Genomic DNA, 17,482 nt, shown 5'->3' with positions numbered 1-17,482 from the left:
GGCACTGAAGAGCAAGAGGTCGGGAGAGGGTTGTGTATGTATGCATGCGTGTGATGGAATCTCTAAGATAGCCTTGAAGAGTGTGTGGCTGTCACTTGAAGAAGGATTTGGTGGGAAACCTGAAGAGGCTGGCTCCTGCTCTAACTTGCAGTTGCATAATCCTGGAAGTTTAGGTGGCTGAGCACATTTGGAAATATGAAAATAAAACTCCAGACGGTGTCTAAAGTTGTCTGGCTGGTCATTTCTCCAGTCAGTGTGGCCTTTTAATTAGCACCTGCTCTTCACTGTGAGTGAGGGCTGGAGCTTAGCAGCCCTGTCCCTGCGTGTGAATATTTAGTCTCGAAAGCTGCCACGTTCCATTAGAGGTGGCTGTGTTTCGGCAGTGGGTGCAGGAGTGGTGCAGACTTCTCAGATGTCCTTTGAGATTTATGTTGCGGTGTAATTGGGAGATTCTGGTACTTAGAGTGTTGTGCATGGCGGAATGTGAGATTACCTGCCGTAATGAGACCCCAGCAGCATACCTCAGGAAGGTAGTTAAAGTCTTAACCTTCACAGATAATGTTGCTGTGGCTTTCTGTGAGGTAATTTGTACCACTTTCCTCTAACCCTGAATTTGGAAAACAACCCCTTCTCCGTAATAGGAAGTTGTGCTAAATAGTTATTTTAATATTCTACTTAGTTGTACAGATTTTTTTATTGTTATTTTTTTGGTGCCAGTCTTAGTTAGGCCTTGAACTCAGGGCTATTCATGAGCTTCTTTTGCACAAGGCTGGCACTCTACGACTTGAGACACAGCTCCCCTCCTGGCTTGCTTGCTTATTTATTTATTTATTTTGAGAATTTGAGATAAGGTCTCATGGACTTCCCTACCTAGGCTGACTTCAAACAGCAATCCTTATATCTCAGCCTTCTGAGTAATAGGATTTTTGTCAACCAAGAAAAGAAAACATCTCCAAAAGTACGTTAATATGCTTGTCTGGCCCTTAATATAACTGATCAATCATTAGGATTTACAGGCATGAGCCACTGGCACCTGGCTGCAGATTTTGAAAATATTTTCAATGAGTACTGTGTAAAGTGCAGCCACCCTGTGATTGTCATCCTGTCATGACACTGGGACTAATGTTGGGACTGAGGTGATAACAGCAAATTAAAAAGATACAAGGGTCTGTTGACTTGGATTCCTTGACACACCCATTGGCTCTTAATTGAGATCAGCGCTGTTGGGGTGAGGGTAGACTAGTATGATGGGCTTTGAGGAGATCTGCTTGGACCACTTGTGTTTGCCTCTTGTACACCCCCCCTGTCAACTCCAGTTAATAAAATAGAAAGTTCACTTCTACAACAGGTCAAACATTGTTAATCAAAGACATCAAACATTTGCTGTATTTTACCCTCTTGAGTGTCTTTTGCCTTGAATCTTCTCAAGAAAATTAAAGCACCTTTGCCCTGTCTTGGTTTTTATTACAATTTGCAATCAGTGAATGGCCTGATTGGGGAAATTAAGTTAAATGGCACCTTTTCTGCTGACCTATAGGTGATCAGAAAACAATTGGACTTACTGCTGAGAGCTTGTACTTTAGAAGCAGGTAAACATTTGGAGAATTAGGTAAATGCCACAGGCTTTCCTTTGGGGAGCTGATAAGTATGCTTGTGTATGCATGCCCAGTACCAGAGTTTGAACTCAGGACCTCATACTTAGCTAGGCATAAGCTCTACCACGGAGCCTCACCTCTGCCTCTTCCTCCTGCCGTTTTTCACTCTTTTTAGCATAGGGTCTTGTTTCTGACCCAGGCCGACACATTAGCCATAATGCCTCTTTTTAAGCTTTCTAAAAGTTGATGCTGAGATTATAGGTTTGAGCCACTGAGTCTGGGTTCCCTTTGCTCAGATTATTCTGCTCAGGACTGACTTGGAACCATGATCCTCCAGTTTGAGCTCTACAAGCCTAGGATTACAGGCATTACAGGCATCCATAACCCCAGTTATGGATCATTTCTGCTGGGGCTGGCCTCCCTATAGCTAGGAATTCAGGTGTGAGCTAGTGACCTCTGGCTAGAGTAGCATTATTCAAGCCATAGGCTTGAAACTAATATTAGTTTTTAGAGGTACTCTAAAAAGATAAAGCTAGCCTGTAATTCTAGCTGCTTGGGAGGCTCAGATTGGAAATATTGCTGTTTGAGGCCAGCCTGGACAAAATGTTGGGGCCCAGGGAAAGATGACCAGCCAGAGGTCTCCTGGAGAGGGATCTGAGTTAGGACCTTTGTGTTTGACCCACCCCTTTCACTTGGCCTTGTCCACTTCTACCTGAGGTGTTCTGACCTTGCCCTTCAGCCCCGAGCTCCTCCCTCAGCTGCTCTGCACACTTGCAGCAGCCAGCCAATCCTGTGTGCTCTTCCTGCTCCAGCCGCTGACAGCTGACATGAGGTTTACAAGGTGACTTCAGCCTAGGAGTTTCCTCCTCACCCTCAAGAATTCCCCACCAGACTCTTGGCATCTCTAGGAATTGCCTGCTACTGTTCCACGGCTGTGTTGTTTGAGGAGAGAGAGATGAGTAAAGCTGTTGTTAGTACTTAAGCCAGCCTAGCTTTCATTGTGAGGATTGTTGAGCATATCTTGCACTTTCCTTAAGCTCACTCTTCTGTGGCTTTTAAATGTTTTTTTTTTTTTTTTAATTTTCTGGTTACATTTGATTTAATGCAGCCTTGGAAATATATATTTGTGTACACATATGCTGTGAACACTGATTTCTTCTCCGTGTGGAAAGCAATATGTTCTCATCTCTTTTGGTCCCTTTCCCTCTGGAAGCTTAGGTATTTTTCCTTCTATTCACTCACAGATTCCAGGAAACCACTTGCCCGCCACCATCTTTCCTAATGGTAGAATAGTGGGGGATAGGCTTGGTGATGCCAGGCCCTGCCTTGGCACCCACTCCTGGCGCGGATCTTCTGCTCACACAGCCATGTGCCTTTGGGTGCTTCAGCCAACCTTTCATAGCGCCTCCATGTCCTCACCTGACAAGCACATGAGGGCCTGTGAGGGACAGAAGTGTGTAGTGAATGCTAGGATAGGAGTGAGTGGTAGCTCTTTCCACCATGCCTTTTTCCTCCCATGCTAGAACTTGGTGTGAACCAGTAAAACCAGTATGATGGCATTCTTGTTCTTGTTTCTTCCCACACCCCTCAGGCAGAGGCATTGCTGTCTTTGCTCTTCTAGGGACAGCTCATGGCTCCGAGAGCCTGGATCTGGGTTCCACAGTGACCCAGAGTTCTTTGAGCCTTTCTTGGCCCTATGTGTTTGCATCTTGGCCCCACTTGCGTCCTTTGATCATCTGGGACAGACCCGGTTTCATGGCTTCCCAACTTTCCCCCAACCCCTGCAAGTCACTGCCATACCCACAGCACGATATCCTTTGCACCACCACATCCTTGTATATGCATGCATTTGCACAGCTGTCCAGAAACAAGTAGACATTCGAGACACGATTAGTATTCATTCACTCATCCATTCACTTATTCAATGCCACTACTGGGGCTTGAGTTTAGGGCCTCTTGTTCTCAGCCTTCTCACTCACTCACAGTTGGTACTTTACCACTTTGGCTATGCCTCCAGGTGTTTTTATTTCTTTTTCTTTTTCTTTCTTTCTGTCTTTTTTTCTTTCCTTTTTTCTTTCTTTCTTTCTTTTTTTTTTGTTGGTCGTGGGGCTTGAACTCTGGGCCTAGGTGCTGTCTCTCAGGTCTTCAGCTCAAGGCAAGTACTCTACCACTTGAGCCATAGCACCCTTCCGGGTTTCTGGTGGTTAATTGGAGATAAGAGTCTAATAGAGGTTCCTGCTTGGGCTGTCTTTGAACCATGATCCTCAGATCTCAGCCTCCTGAGTAGCTAGGATTACAGATGTGAGCTACTGGCGCCCGGCTATTTTTATATTTTTGAGACAGGGCATTCCCTATAGCCCAAGGTCTCAAACTTGAGATCTTGATGCCTTGGCCTCCTGAGTGCTGGGATTACAAGTGTGCTTCACCACAGACAACCTTCAGGACACAGTTGCTGCTCATTTGTGCTCCAGGATTCCCAGGTGTTTCACAGGCGGCTATCTCTACTCCAGGAGCTGAAGCCAGATGCAGAGCGTGGGCACCCTTGCTTTTGTCAAGGGTGCAGACCATTAGATTAGCTTTTCCACTGTAAAAGAGGAGGCCACACATGGGACGCATCAGGTTTGTGCTGGGGGCAGCTGTTAAACATGTCTTGAGCTCTTTAAATTTTATCCACCCATCAGCCATTAGTGGCTCCTTCAGGCCATGACTTCAACATGCCACCAGGCCACTACAAAACATGTTGAAGGCTCTTCCCCTCCCACTGCTGGTCTTCTAAGGTTCCCTCGCTGGGCTTGGTGTCATTTTGGAACTGGCCCATTTGGTCTTGATCTGCTCAATTGTTCCATCTTTAAGTTGTGCAGAACTCTGCATGCAAGCATTGGAAATTATGGTTTGCTCTTTCACTTGGTGATGTACATGCCATGACTGTGATAATTGATACCAAGCTGGACAAGGTATGAGGTGCAGGGTGCAGAAGTTTCGTCTTCTTGTAGAGTCCAAGCTCTTCTCCACCCAAACCTGCTCTGCTACAGATGATCATAGCAGCAAAACTTGTTGTTTTGGGGGAGTGGAAAGCATGGTGTCTACATGCTAGGCAAGTAAGTGCTTTACCACTGATCCTTGCCCAGCCAGGAGATGGAAATTTTTTTATGTTTCGGGTCAGAGTAACGAAAGAATGTAGATTTTCCACCTTGAATGTGGACTGCTCCAATCCCCACCCCCATTCCCCAGTACTGAGGTTTGAACTCAGGGCCTCAAGTTTGTTGAAAAGGAGCATAGAGTAGACTCTCCATAGAGAGGGGTCCTGGAGCCAAGAGTCCAATGAAGTCCTCAGGGAAGTGGCCTTTATACTGTATTAATTCCCCTCCTACTCTAGGACGTGGTTGGTCGATGAGGGCCCACCATTGCACTCTGCCCCAGAGTCAGAGACCAGTGAAGGACCTAAGCCCAAGGGCTTTCAAGTCTCTAATCAAAAAAATAAAATATTTTTTTCCCCCAGTCCTGGGGCTTAAACTCAGGCCCTGGGCACGGTCCCTGAGCTTCTTTTGCTCAAGTCTAACACACTGCCACTTGAGCCACAGTGCCACTGCTGGCCTTTTCTGCTTATGTGGTACTGAGGAATCAAACCCAGGGCTTTATGCATGCTAGGCAAGAACTCTGCCACTAAGCCACATTCCCAGCCCAAGTTTAAGTTTTTATTGACAACAAATATGTATTTATCATGTACAACATGATGCTTTGAGATACATGTTATGGAGTGGTCAAATCAAGCCAGTTAACACTTACTCTTGTGTGTGGCAGAGAGAGAACACATAAAATGTCCTCTTAGCAATTTTCAAGAATAAAATACATTGTTATCATTGTTTTCACTGCTGTTGTACAATAGGTCTCTTGAATCTATTTCTCCTAACTGAAATTTTGTAGCCTTTGATCCCTGTCTCCCCAGCCTCCTCTGCTTCGTTTCTTACCAGTTAAATCCAATGTGAATTTAGTAGCAAATAGGAAAATGGGTGGGAACTGCGTTAGAGCTCTGCTATGCCCAGGGCATGCTTGTCCCCAGGAGTCTCCCACCACTCCTAGTGTGGAAGCGGCCTGACAGAACACACAGGAACACACACTGAGACTCCTCTGTTCCCCCAATAGAAGGCCGCCCTGGTATCTGCTCCTCAGCTATATCATAAAAGACACTTTCCAACAACAGCTAATTTGAAGTTCTTCAAGTTTTATTTTTAGCTACAAATACATTGTTTTAAATGATCATATCTAAATAGTATGTTAGTCAAATGCATATTTGATATTTAGTCTGTTCCCAGTATACATAAAGCACTGTTTTAGTATGGGGAACACAGCAGTCAAATGGGGAGGGTTTACTTAAAGATGATTAATTTGATGCTGAACTGTCCAGCGTGCCCATTGGCTGGCACATCTACCTTTTACTCTGGTTGGTGACTGTTCAGTCTCAAAATCACTAGTGAGAGGAGGGCTTCGATGGTAGCTGTAGACAAGAATAATGTAGAAAAGTTTCTTTGCTGTACTATTTTGGGCCCACACCGGAGCGGATGCCGAGGTAATCTATCAGTTTGTGAGTGTCTACAAAATGCAACTCTCCAGATAACAGGTTTAAAGTAAAGATTTAATACAGCCTCCATCTCCTATGATGTTGCAGTGACAGTTTAAAACTCATTCTCTAAATCTCAGCAGACTTTATAGCTAGCAGTGGGCCAATATAAAGTTTAATAGCATTACAACACATAAATCATCTTTTAAAGATGCTACTAGTAGCTCCAATATTAAATGCAGACAATCGCCTGTGGTATAAATAATTTATCAAACACCATTTCAGATTAGCCTTCCATGCTGAGTTATTTATTTTAGCCTTTTCTGTATGATTCCTAAGGCACTTTTTGAAAGATCCATTACTGGTCAGTTTAATGAACTTGGGGGTCTGTTTTGTCCCCTCAAGCACTCGGGTGCAGCTGTGGTGACCATTACGTGGCCGACGCGGACCTCTTTGTGCCTTTTACAAGTGCTGCCATTTGTCATGGAGCGGTAAACGGAGCTGCACATGGGAGCCCGGGGACACATTGTGTGGTGCAGTGGTGGAGACAAACAGATAGCTCTATAAAGTGCTGCTTGTCACAGCCGACTTGTACCACAGTACATCACTCTTATTGTAATCTCATTTAAGAAGCAGGGGTGGCCCCGGGGACTGCTATTCCCAGTTAGTTTGGTCTTTGTAGCCATAAAGCAGGAAGTGTTCCTTTTATATTCTTGGAACTTTTAGGGAGTGTGCTTTGCTTGGATTAATTATTCTAGGAACTTCTGCACAGCACTCACTGGGTGAGCATTTGTCAGCAGGTTTGTTCGGCCCTCTCTCTGGCTTGGGACTTAGGGGTAAGCTGCATTTTTAGGAGCCCTCTGGCTTGCTTTATTAAATAAGTTACCAGTTATAGAGCATCTGCTGTGTGCCAGACACTACAGTAAGTGCTTTTTGTACTTGATTTCTAATTTTTACAGCAATCTTGAGGGTAAGATTTATTGCCATTATATCACAGAGGGGGGATGAGCCCAGAGAGGTGAAGTGGCTTGCCCAAAGCAGCACAGCAGTGAACAGGAGACGGAAGATGCAAATCCCATATGCCAGATTCCACACCTGCCAGATGACTTTGAAGCTGGTGGCTCTGTGGCTGGGCGCTTAGTCACTAGGGTCATGGTTAGTGTCTCGAGTAGAAGGTATTGTGCTCTTGTCAAGCACAGCCATTTTTCTAGTAGCCACCATACATCTTGCTAGGCAGAAGATCTTCCAGGATCCCGTGGGACAAGTAACTCAACCTGGGAGCAGCTGGGGAAAGAGGATGCCAGCCCAGCAGGGAAGAGCATGGCACCCAGGCCTGGACAGCTGGGGGCCACGCCAGACCTTGGTCAGAGCCCCTCTGCCGTAGTTAGTGGTCCCCAGGCAGTTGCTGCTCAGCACCTGGAGGAGGAACTCTGCAGCTTCTAGAAAAGGACTGCGTGCTTTGCTAGGAAGAAGGGGTCAGAGAGGAAGGAGCAGCCTTTCCTGCCTGGAGTGTGAGCCAGCGGCATAGAAATGCAGTGTTTAACCCACCTCTGGCTGCTGGTTTGTGGTTTTCTTGGATAGTTTTAAAAAATATTTGGTAGTGTGTGGCAAGGATAACAGTTGTTTAATTGTAATGCCCAGTAGTATATTTGCACATGCGTCTACAACTCTGTCTTTAGACAATTGAATTCAAAGATGATATGCAACATATGAAGCAGTCCCTGGACATACATAGTAAGGCTTTGGAAATAGGTACTGAAGATAGGAACTGTGTGGATAATGGGTCGACACTGGAATGTTGGTTCTTGTGGTTCGAGTGGTTTTGGTGGTGAGGAAAGGAGTATGTGAAATAACTGCATATTAATAGTGATCTGACATATTGTGGAGATGTTACTGCAGCCTGGTTGAGAGTAGAGAAAGCCTTGGCATAGTGGTCTGTGTATTTGGGTGGGCCCAGTGTTCCTATCCCATGATGGAAGTGTCCACCAGAGGGGCTGCTAGTTGGCCCACGGAGACATTAGCAGCCACCATCCTTTTAAACTTGGCCACCTACTCCGGCTCTCGGTGATAGAGTGGGATACAGTCCTTAATCAGAGGGTTGTGAGTCAGTGTGACTGGAGTCCAGCAGACCTGTTTCCTACTTAAGTTATCAGTGTGGCCTTGGAAGAGTCAGTGGCTCCCTTAGCCAGAGTATGGCTGGGGCTGAGAGGAAGGATGACAGTGATCACCATTGCCCAACTAAGTATTTGGCTCACTGTCATACGTGCTACGTAAGTGCAAGGTTCATCCTGTCCACGCGTTCTCTGGTCCTGTCTGTAAGGGATGTGGCTATGTGTGGGCGGGGGAAGGGGAAAATTGTCTTCCCTAGAATTGGTGGAAGCGGAATAAAATTGAAGCATAGGTAACAGCACTCATGATCATTTTAGGAATATGTCAAACTATACATAGTGAGTTTCAGAATTGCATGATTTTAATCTTATCAGTGATCTGCTTCCATGACAGAACTTTTGCAAAACGGAGGAAGGTGTGCTGCACCGTCCACATGGTCACATGGTCAGCTGTCCAGTTTCTGCTTGAACAGGGAGGGCGCTCTGCAGTCAGACATGCACGTCTAACGTCCTGTAGGTTTCTGTGTCCTAAATTTCCTCCAGCCTTGCTCCCCCAAAATAAAACCATTCAGGAAGAGCTGCTGTTCTTTTAAGTGCTGCTGGTGGGCTTTGAGATGTTCCACGAGGTTGCTGGTTCAAGTACTGGCAGCAGTGGTGAGAAAAGGCAAAGAAAGGAAATAGTTAATGACAGAGGAAAGAAGGGAGCCCAGGAGCCGGAGAGCAAGCACGGCGCTCCCAGCGTGCACACGCACACCTAAGCGTGGTTAATAAGTGAAGCAAGTTGGAATGAGGTTGCATTCGTTAAGTGCATGCTTGTGTTTGGCTGTCTCTGTGGTGGTGGGAGGGGGGAAGCAGCCACCGTCTCCTTGGCAAAGGACTTTTCTTTGCCACCGCTCTCACGGTGTCTGTAGGGCTGTCGAAGGACTGTTGAATCTTGAGAGAGTTCTTGTTGGAGTGAATTCTCGCAGGGTAACTGGCTTCATTGGCCTCGCAAAGGTGCCACCCAGGAAGTAGAAAAACAAAAACAAAAGATAAAAACCTGGGGTAAAGATCCATCCCCTAGTCCAGCTTCTTGGTGGAAATCCTGTTTCCTGCAGAGCCTTCTGCATCCTGGACAAGCCTGTAGAGGGCGTTCCTGTCCCTGGTATCTGCGCTGGCTTGGGGCTGACTGAGGAGCAGGAGCCTTTCTGGGTTCCGATATCACCACCAGTGACCCTAGTCCTCAGGCGTAAGCCAGGTTTGGGGCCGGGACTCTGTGTTTCTTTGAAGTCACTGGGATGAGCAGCTCAGCCAGGGTCTGGACCCATTGTGCCCTGATGGATGGGGAAGTGGCTGCAGTACAGGTTGGGCTCCCTCTGTGAAATTGTTGCATTTGTGTCCTTGATACATAAAGGGCTTGGACTCTGGTCCTCAGATGCTGCCTGTTACCACATAGCCATTTTCTAGTTTCCTGATGCACAACCTGACCTTTAGCCGTCCTCCAAGCTTTGCTGAGCCAGCTGGTGTTCCCACAGCCCCTACTCTGCTACTCTTTAGTTTATCAGGCCATGCTGTAGTTACTCAGGTCTGAGGCCTGTGGTAGTCTCAGAAGTCCCAGAGCATGGATACTGTGGGGGGGGGGGTGCATCCCTCTCTGTAGCTGTAGCCTCTAGCACACAGCGTGGCATGTGATGTGCCCTCTCAATGAAGAAAGGACTGAATCCACCTGTTCACACTTGCTGCTTCAACATGGAGCAGAGGCCAGCGTGACTCAGCCTTGAGTCAGCAGCACATTTGTATGCTCATTGGGGCAGCAGATAGATTACCTTGGGAAAGAGGCCATCATTTTCCCAGAACTACTGTTGTGGTAGTTGTGTTATTCCGTCCCTTGCCCTACAGTAGTAACTTTCAAATATCATGTTTCAAACATTCAGACATTGTTTATTGTTATTATAAAGTTGGGTTACAACTGTATGCCAGGTGAAGACAATGTTACCTTTCCTTGCTGTCTCAAAATTTTTTTCCTCCCAGCCCACCCACAAGTTGTATAGTTCCTTTTCAACAGAGCGTCCAGTGAGTAACATTGCTGCATTTGTTCACCCTTGGTACTTTGATTTCTGTGCAGTTTCAGCCCTTTTTGACCATGGTTTTGCAAACTAACAAGCCCATGAACCAAATCTAGCCCAGCATCTGTTTTTTGTGTGCTGATTCTGAGGCTTGAACTCAGAGCCTGAGTATTGTCCCTGAGCTTTTCTGCTCAAGGTTAGCACTCTACCACGTAAGGCACAGCTCTACTTCTGGCTTTTTTGGTGGTTAATTGAAGATAATTGAACCATGATCTTTAGTTCTCAGCCTCCAGAGTACCAAGGATTACAGGTATGAGCCATTGGTGCCTGTATCCAACATCTTGGGTTTCTTTCCTTTCTTTCTTTCTTTCTTTCTTTCTTTCTTTCTTTCTTTCTTTCTTTCTTTCTTTCTTTCTTTCCTTCCTTTCTTTCCTTCCTTTCTTTCTTTCCTTCCTTTCTTTCCTTCCTTTCTTTCCTTCCTTTCTTTCCTTCCTTCCTTCCTTTCTTTCTTTCTTTCTTTCTTTCTTTCTTTCTTTCTTTCTTTCTTTCTTTCTTTCTTTCTTTCTTTCTTTCTTTCTTTCTTTCTTGTCAGTCGTGGAGCTTGAACTCTGGGCCTGGGCGCTGTCCCTCAGCTCAAGGCGAGCGCTCTACCACTTGAGCTACAGCGCCACTTCCGGTTTTCTGGTGGTTTATTGGAGATAGGAGTTTCACGGTCTCTCCTGCCCGGGCTGGCTTTGAACCTCGATCCTCAGATCTCAGCCTCCTGAGTAGCTAGGATTACAGGCGTGAGCCACCAGCGCCCGGCTGGGTTTTTTTCTTTAATAGTTGTATACATTGTCTGTGACTGGTTTGTGCTACTCCGGCAGAGTTGCCACAGAGGTTGATTATGCTCACACAGTCTAAACAATTCACTGCCTGGCCCTGCTTTAGATGAGAACTGGAGACAGTACCCCAGTTCCCAGTTTTGCGGTGGTGCAATGAAGAAAGGTTGCAGGCAGAAGGTTTGAAAGGCCTAGGCCTCCCACTTAGCAGCTGAGAAACTTCAGGCAAGCCATTGATGTTCTTTGAGTTGTTTTCTCCCTCTTTAAAAAAAAAAAAAAGTGTGTTGAAGACACTGCAGGGCTCCGGGAGGCTGCCCTGCACCTGGGAGAGAAGACGCTGGTGTGCCAGAGCTTGGCGACGACATGCTGTTTTTCACTATGCCTGCCTTTCTCTTTCTCAGGAGGAGGAAGCCAAGAAGCTGGTGAGTGAGGCCATTGCCGCTGGCATCTTCAACGACTTGGGGTCTGGAAGCAACATTGATCTCTGTGTCATCAGCAAGAGCAAGCTAGACTTCCTCCGTCCATACTCAGTGCCCAACAAGAAAGGGACCAGGTGAGTGGATGGAGGTGACCTTCTCCCGTTGTCGTGTAGCTCATGGCCACCCTTGGTACTTCATGGCATCTGCACCAGGCTTTCTGGAGCTTTCCTGTGTTGTGGAAAGTGAGTGTTTCCCAAGCAGCATTACACAACAGACCTTCCAGGCTGTGCCTCTGTGACCGTGGGCTGCTGTGGGGTGTGGAGGAGTGGTAGATGGCATCACGTGTTGGTGGGGGAGGTGGATTAGGCCCAGGAGAGTCTTGGGCTATGAGTTGGGGTTGGGAAAGTTTCAGTCTCCCCTGCCCTTTCTCTAGGGTCAGTATCCTCTGAACTGTGAATGGAATTGCGCATGGAAGTGTAGGTTTCAGAGCAGCTAGCCCACAGACCAATCCAAGATGCCTGAAAGGTTCTGAGCCAGTGGCTGGGCACCCTACTGCTGGCCTTGGAGCTACTGGTGCTCACCATACTATAAGGAGGTGTGTCTCTGAGTTGGCACCCAAGGCCTGTTCATTAGCCCCCCAGTCCTGAGGTGCAGGCAGGTTTAAAGTGGTGGTTGAGGTGCTGGTTTGCTTTCTGAACAGACCTGGTGGCCGGCATACACAGATGTGGGCTTGCTCACGGCAGTTCTTTCTGGAGCTGAGCAGTCCAGATGCGGCTCCTAAGCTGCATTCAGCTGCGTGAGGTGCGTAGGTGTCTGTGGCCTCTGCTCAGCCCCACTGTGGATCCTCAGCTGTGGATTGTGAGAGGACCAGCCATTGGAGGCAGCCGGGCTTTGCCACAGTTTGGCGCTGTGGAGCTCGGATGGCCCTGTGGGGTGGGCGGGCGCAGGGGAAGGCCCCTGTGAGGTTCAGCTGCTTTGGCCATCCAGCTCCCTTGGCCTTGCCCAGGAAGAAGCAGTGTTGGGTGAGCAGGCCTAGCTGGGCTCCATGAGCACGGGCACCCTATGAGTGGAGCAAAGGAGGGGGTTGGGAGGCTCTAGTCCAACAACAGTGTCCCGGATGATGAGTCTCATCTGTGAGCCTTTGAGGAGGAGTGATTCTGCTTGCAGAAGGAGCTTGGGTGCAAAGGGAGCTGGCAGACCGGAGAGTGGGCCCAGAGGGCTGGGTGGGGGCGTGTAGAGTGCCTGCCCGGCGTGCGTGAGGCTGTGTTGCGGCCCAGCACTGCAGAGCAGGCTGGCGGGCGGGCTGGGTTCCGCGGCAGCACCGTCCACACTCTGTAGCCGCATAGTCACCTTTTTGGCCACTGAGTGAAGATGGGGCACTGTCGGGTGAGGCGAGCCCAGGGGGTGAGGGCAGTGCAGCAGGTGACCCCGTGCCATGTGCGGTTAGCCTGCTCCACACTTTCCTCTTCCTACAGCTCCCCAGGGCACAGGGGCTGGTGTTCATGCCAGCCAAAGATGAGGGGCACTGTGCAGGCACTGGGTCCTCCGGCTCAGAGGCCACAGGCTGCCCAGCCTGGTGGGTGCTGGGAGCTCCCAAGCCTGCAGGGGTGCAGAGTTGAAACGGCGCAGCTCCTCGGGTCCCTTTCCACAGCGGTGGGGTGGAAAGGTTTGCAGAAGGGAAGGCGAGCCCACTTTCCGCCATAGCTCCGGAATCTTAACACAGAACACAGCTCAGCGCCTTCTTTCTCTGCTTCTCGCTCTCTCTTGAAGCCCGAGCTTCCATTTGAGCAGCTGACTATTCCAGAACCACCTGAATGGTGTACCTAGCACAGCACCTCCCACCCCCCAAAGCCGGTCTCTGTCCAGCTGGGGATGGCAGGCTGGATGAGTGAAGGCTGGCCTGCTGGAGCCCTTGGGAGGCAGGGTTGGGTCCGTGCTGGTGGGGCTGGTTGCCTGCGCACCCTGCAGCACGGGGAGCTCTGAATGTGTGGTGTACGGGGGAGCCAGGTGTGGCTGTGGCTGCTTCTGGTGATTGTAGAGGAGGAAGCGCAGCAGGACCGTGCAGTTCAGTCTTTGCTTCTGTGGCTAAAGGGAGCACTGGGAGGGGGCGGTCCTCACTGTGCCCTGGGAGGGGGGAGAGACAAGACTGTCCGCTGAGCACAGTGCTCTCTGCCCCTTCCTGCAGCCCTAGAAGCAGAGAAGAGAACCTTCTGGACTCTGCCCCCTCCCCCAGGCCTAGGATTGCAGTCCTGCTGCTCTGCGCTGCCGGCGGTGCCCTCGCTCACTTTTTGTTCTCTCTCTAGGTTTGGCCGGTACAGGTGTGAGAAGGGGACTACCGCGGTCCTCACCGAAAGGGTTACCCCCTTGGACATTGAGGTGCTGGAGGAAACTGTCCAGACCATGGACACTTCCTGAGCGGGGCTGAACTGGCTGGTTTATTCTGGAAGAGGGGTTCGACACTTGAGTCTCCCCCTCTGCTCCCCAAGATACTCATTTGGCTATACTGTTTGCTGAAAGAAGCTCAATAAAAAATGGAGATCATAGTGAATGGCTGAGGCTTGGGGACTGCAAAGGCCTGTCGTCTGTCTGTCTATCATCTAATCCGTACTATCTTCCCGTCTCCCTGTCAGACCCAGTCTTTCCTTGAGACCTGGCTGGGGGAGTGTGCCTCCAGTGTGGCTGTCCAGAGGCAGGCCGGGCTTCCTCTCTGGATCACTTGTGCTCTTAAGTGAGTGTTGATATGCTGCTTGCCTCTGATTGGGCTGGCCCAGGAGTTGGCCAAAGAGGAGCATAGTTTGGGCTTCAGCAGCCAAGTAGGAAGCCCAAAAAGAAGCTTCAGGCTGGGGTGACTCAGTGCAGGGGTGTGCTGTGTGCAGAAGGCCCTTAGAATCCACCCCCAAGCTGACCATCATCAATCCCAAGGAAAGGCAGGTAGGCAGTTGGCTTGTTACCCCTGCAAGAAGACTGGTCAGCTCCACTTGGACCGAATGTCTGGTGTCCTGCTTCATAGTAATGAGTGCACGTCGTGTCATACCTCTCAGGCGGTGGCCCCCAAAGCCCATGCGATCAGACAGGTGGTTCCAAGGGCAGGCAGCACAGGGGTGCAATAGAGCCGGAAGCAGAGCAGGTGCAGGAATTGTGTTGTGCAGGAGACGGGGGCTTCTGGAGAACATTCTAGGGCTGGGGATAACGGAACGGAAAATACTGAGGAAAGCACCTTGACTAATGATCAGAATTCCTTGAAGAACTTCAAGACCTTCCACACTTACTTGGAACATCTGGGCCTGACCACTTGTCTTTTGCAAGCTCTGTGGGAGTTAGGTTTTAGATGCCACCTTGAGCCCACTCCCATCCTGGAACTGCCTTCTCCTGCTCCGGCTTTTTTTTTTTTTTTTTTCTGGTCAGTTGTGGGGCCTGAACTCTGGGCCTGGGCACTGTCCCTCCGCTCTTCAGCTTAGGGCGAGCACTCTACCACTTAAGCCACAGCACCACTAGCGGCTTTTTCTGTTTATGTGGTGCTGAGGAATCGAACCCAGGGCCTCATGCATGTGAAGCAAGCACTCTAGCACTGAGCCACCTCCCCAGCCCCAGCTTATTTTAGACGCAGAGGCCAGGGGAGGGCTCTTGGAGGAGGGGGAGGGCCAGGAAGATGACACGGAGGACTGTCTGAGGATTAGGATGAATGCAAAAATGAGAATTCAAACTGCTTCCTCCAGAATTCACATTTATAAATTAGTCTTCACAGTTACTCCTATGTGGGAGCAGGAAATAAATGAGCATATTTTGGCTTTCCTGCACATGATACAGTTACTTTTAATTCTTGACTTGCGTGGTCTGTGGACTCGAGCTTTCTGAATGGGTGGCTGGCTGCCGCGTTTGGATCACCTGCAGTGTGCTAGCTCACTTCCATGTTTTATTTCTAATTCTGTGGGCAGCCCTGAAGGTAGAAACTACAAGTCCCATTTTCTAGGTTCAGAGAGGCTAAGGAACATGCCCAAGGTCGCGCCAGGAAGATGCAAACTCAGAATCTGTAAAGAGCAGCCTGAGGGCGAAGCCATTAGATTGTTTTTGTAGACCATGCTTCCTTCCCATAAGGAATTAAGCTTAACACTGATCACAAAGTGAGCCGGAGCCTCCCGGAAGGTGACACTGCCTGGCATGAGGCAGGGGTTCAGGGGAACAGGGCAAACTGTGGGCTGCAAGCAGGGCCCATGGCTTGCAGCTACCATTTCCCTCCTGAAGCTCCACCAGAGACCAGAGTCTCCTCGTTGGTGCTCATCAGGTTATGAAACGCAGACAAATATGAACAAAATCCCTCATCTCTTAAAAAATAATTTCCACTTTATCCCTTTACAACAGAGTAAATTAAGCATATTGCTTGATTGGAAAGATACTAAGAACTAACACTCTGCTTGCAGCTAACCATTTTCAAAGGCTCACATGCCAGTCACACTGGCTCCTGCCGGTGGGGACCTGGCCAGGTCTCGGCAAAAGATTCACATTACAGTCCAGACACAAGGCGCCCCGAGCCCGCCGCCCCTGCCAGCGCAGCAGAGACTTCTCCACTGTTCAGAGGAAGGACTTTGCAATCGACCGGGGCTCCACTGCTCTGCATTCAGCTTAGCTGCCCGGGAGTCTGCCGAAGGCTGCTCTGGGCTGTGCAGGCTCCTAGGCGCCACTCTGGGGAGAAGACTCGTAAGGCGAGGTGGCGTTGGCTTTGATAAGGCGCGGCGCAGCCATGTTCAGGCACTAGATGTCCAGATGTGCATCTGTTTGGCAACCTGGTGCACGTAACTGATGTCCGGTCTCTGGTTGGGGTCAGGGTAGATACACATACTGACCAGTTCTCGAAGCTGTAAGGGAGAGTAATTTCTATTATTGTTTGAGTTGGATGGGTCTTGTGCTGGCTAGGCAGATGCTCTGCTACTTAGGCCTCATCCCCCAGCCCTTTTTTCTTTTGTCAGTCATGGGGCCTGAACTCTGGGCCTAGGCGCTGTCCCTCAGCTCTTCAGCTCAATGCTAGCACTCTACCACTTGAGCCACGGTACCACTCATGGCCTTTTCTGTTTATGTGGTGCTGAGGAATCGAACCCAGGGGCTCAGGCATGTGAGGCAAGCACTCTAGCACTGAGCCACTTTTCTTCCATTTTTAATAGTGTGCAGGTTTTTGCTCCCCGGGCCTGTGAACATGACCTATATATACTCCGGCATCGACAGAAATGCACCTTCCATGCCTTATTGGTTGAGAAGATGGAGCTCTTGCTTTTTGCCAAGCTGACCTCAAACTTTGATCCTCCTGACCATAGCCTCCTGCGAGGAGAGGATTATAGACAAGTACTACCTGCCTGGCTGGTCCCCGATAGTCTTAATAAGAGCCTTTTGAGCGCCTCTATCTGCATCAGTGTCTTTCTTCACCTCATTGGACGTGAAGAAGGATGATAGGAGGCTGAGCGATGGGTATAGAGTCACAGCTCCCAGAGGGCAGTGAGGACCACCCCTAGGCCTGTGTGGCCCCAAAGGTCATGCCCTGAGACCCCAAGAGTGGTTAACCTGCAAGTAATTTTGAACTTTGAACTGTGCACACATTTAGGCAGATCTGTTTGCTCCCTGAGCGCATGTGTGTCTGCTGTCATGCAGAAGCCCGGACCAGAGGCTGGGGCTTAGCGATCATAATAAATGCATTAGCATGCAGCGGGCTGCAGGCTGCACACCCCCATGGCCGCCTCACTGTGCTCAGGAAAGACAGCACTTTTAATTATACAGACACTGAAGGCTTTGCCCACCCGGGGTGGGGGAGGGGCGCTCGAGCCTCTGATCACCTAATGTTCTGATAGCCTGGGTGCCAATTATTTTAGTGGTAATTAAAATAATGACCTTAAGAATCCCGTGTCTTAACGTGTGGCTGGGCTCACTGCAATGTTTCTCATTTAAATACC

General features: G+C 49.1%; 2 protein-coding genes across 2 annotated transcripts in view; one reads left to right on the top strand and one right to left on the bottom strand.

Moving 5' to 3' along the window:
- The window catches only part of Psmb7 (proteasome 20S subunit beta 7), a 57,025-nt gene extending 42,931 nt beyond the window's left edge, over positions 1-14,094 (top strand). The window contains exons 7-8 of the mRNA XM_070013348.1: positions 11,529-11,680; positions 13,850-14,094. Of these exons, the coding sequence (XP_069869449.1) occupies positions 11,529-11,680; positions 13,850-13,961 (264 nt within the window). The 3' untranslated portion in view covers positions 13,962-14,094. The remainder of the gene's footprint in view (positions 1-11,528; positions 11,681-13,849) is intronic.
- Positions 14,095-15,865: 1,771 nt separating this feature from the next.
- Nek6 (NIMA related kinase 6) overlaps positions 15,866-17,482 on the bottom strand; it is a 67,599-nt gene continuing 65,982 nt past the window's right edge. Inside the window, exon 10 of the mRNA XM_070013361.1 lies at positions 15,866-16,399. Within this exon, the coding sequence (XP_069869462.1) occupies positions 16,289-16,399 (111 nt within the window). The 3' untranslated portion in view covers positions 15,866-16,288. The remainder of the gene's footprint in view (positions 16,400-17,482) is intronic.

Source organism: Dipodomys merriami, unplaced genomic scaffold (genome assembly GCF_024711535.1).
Source record: "Dipodomys merriami isolate MVZ:Mamm:240054 unplaced genomic scaffold, mDipMer1.0.p SCAF_11, whole genome shotgun sequence".
Lineage (NCBI taxonomy): Eukaryota > Metazoa > Chordata > Mammalia > Rodentia > Heteromyidae > Dipodomys > Dipodomys merriami.
The sequence above is the reverse complement of the archived record's forward strand: the minus strand, read 5'-3'. Positions and strand labels throughout refer to the sequence as shown.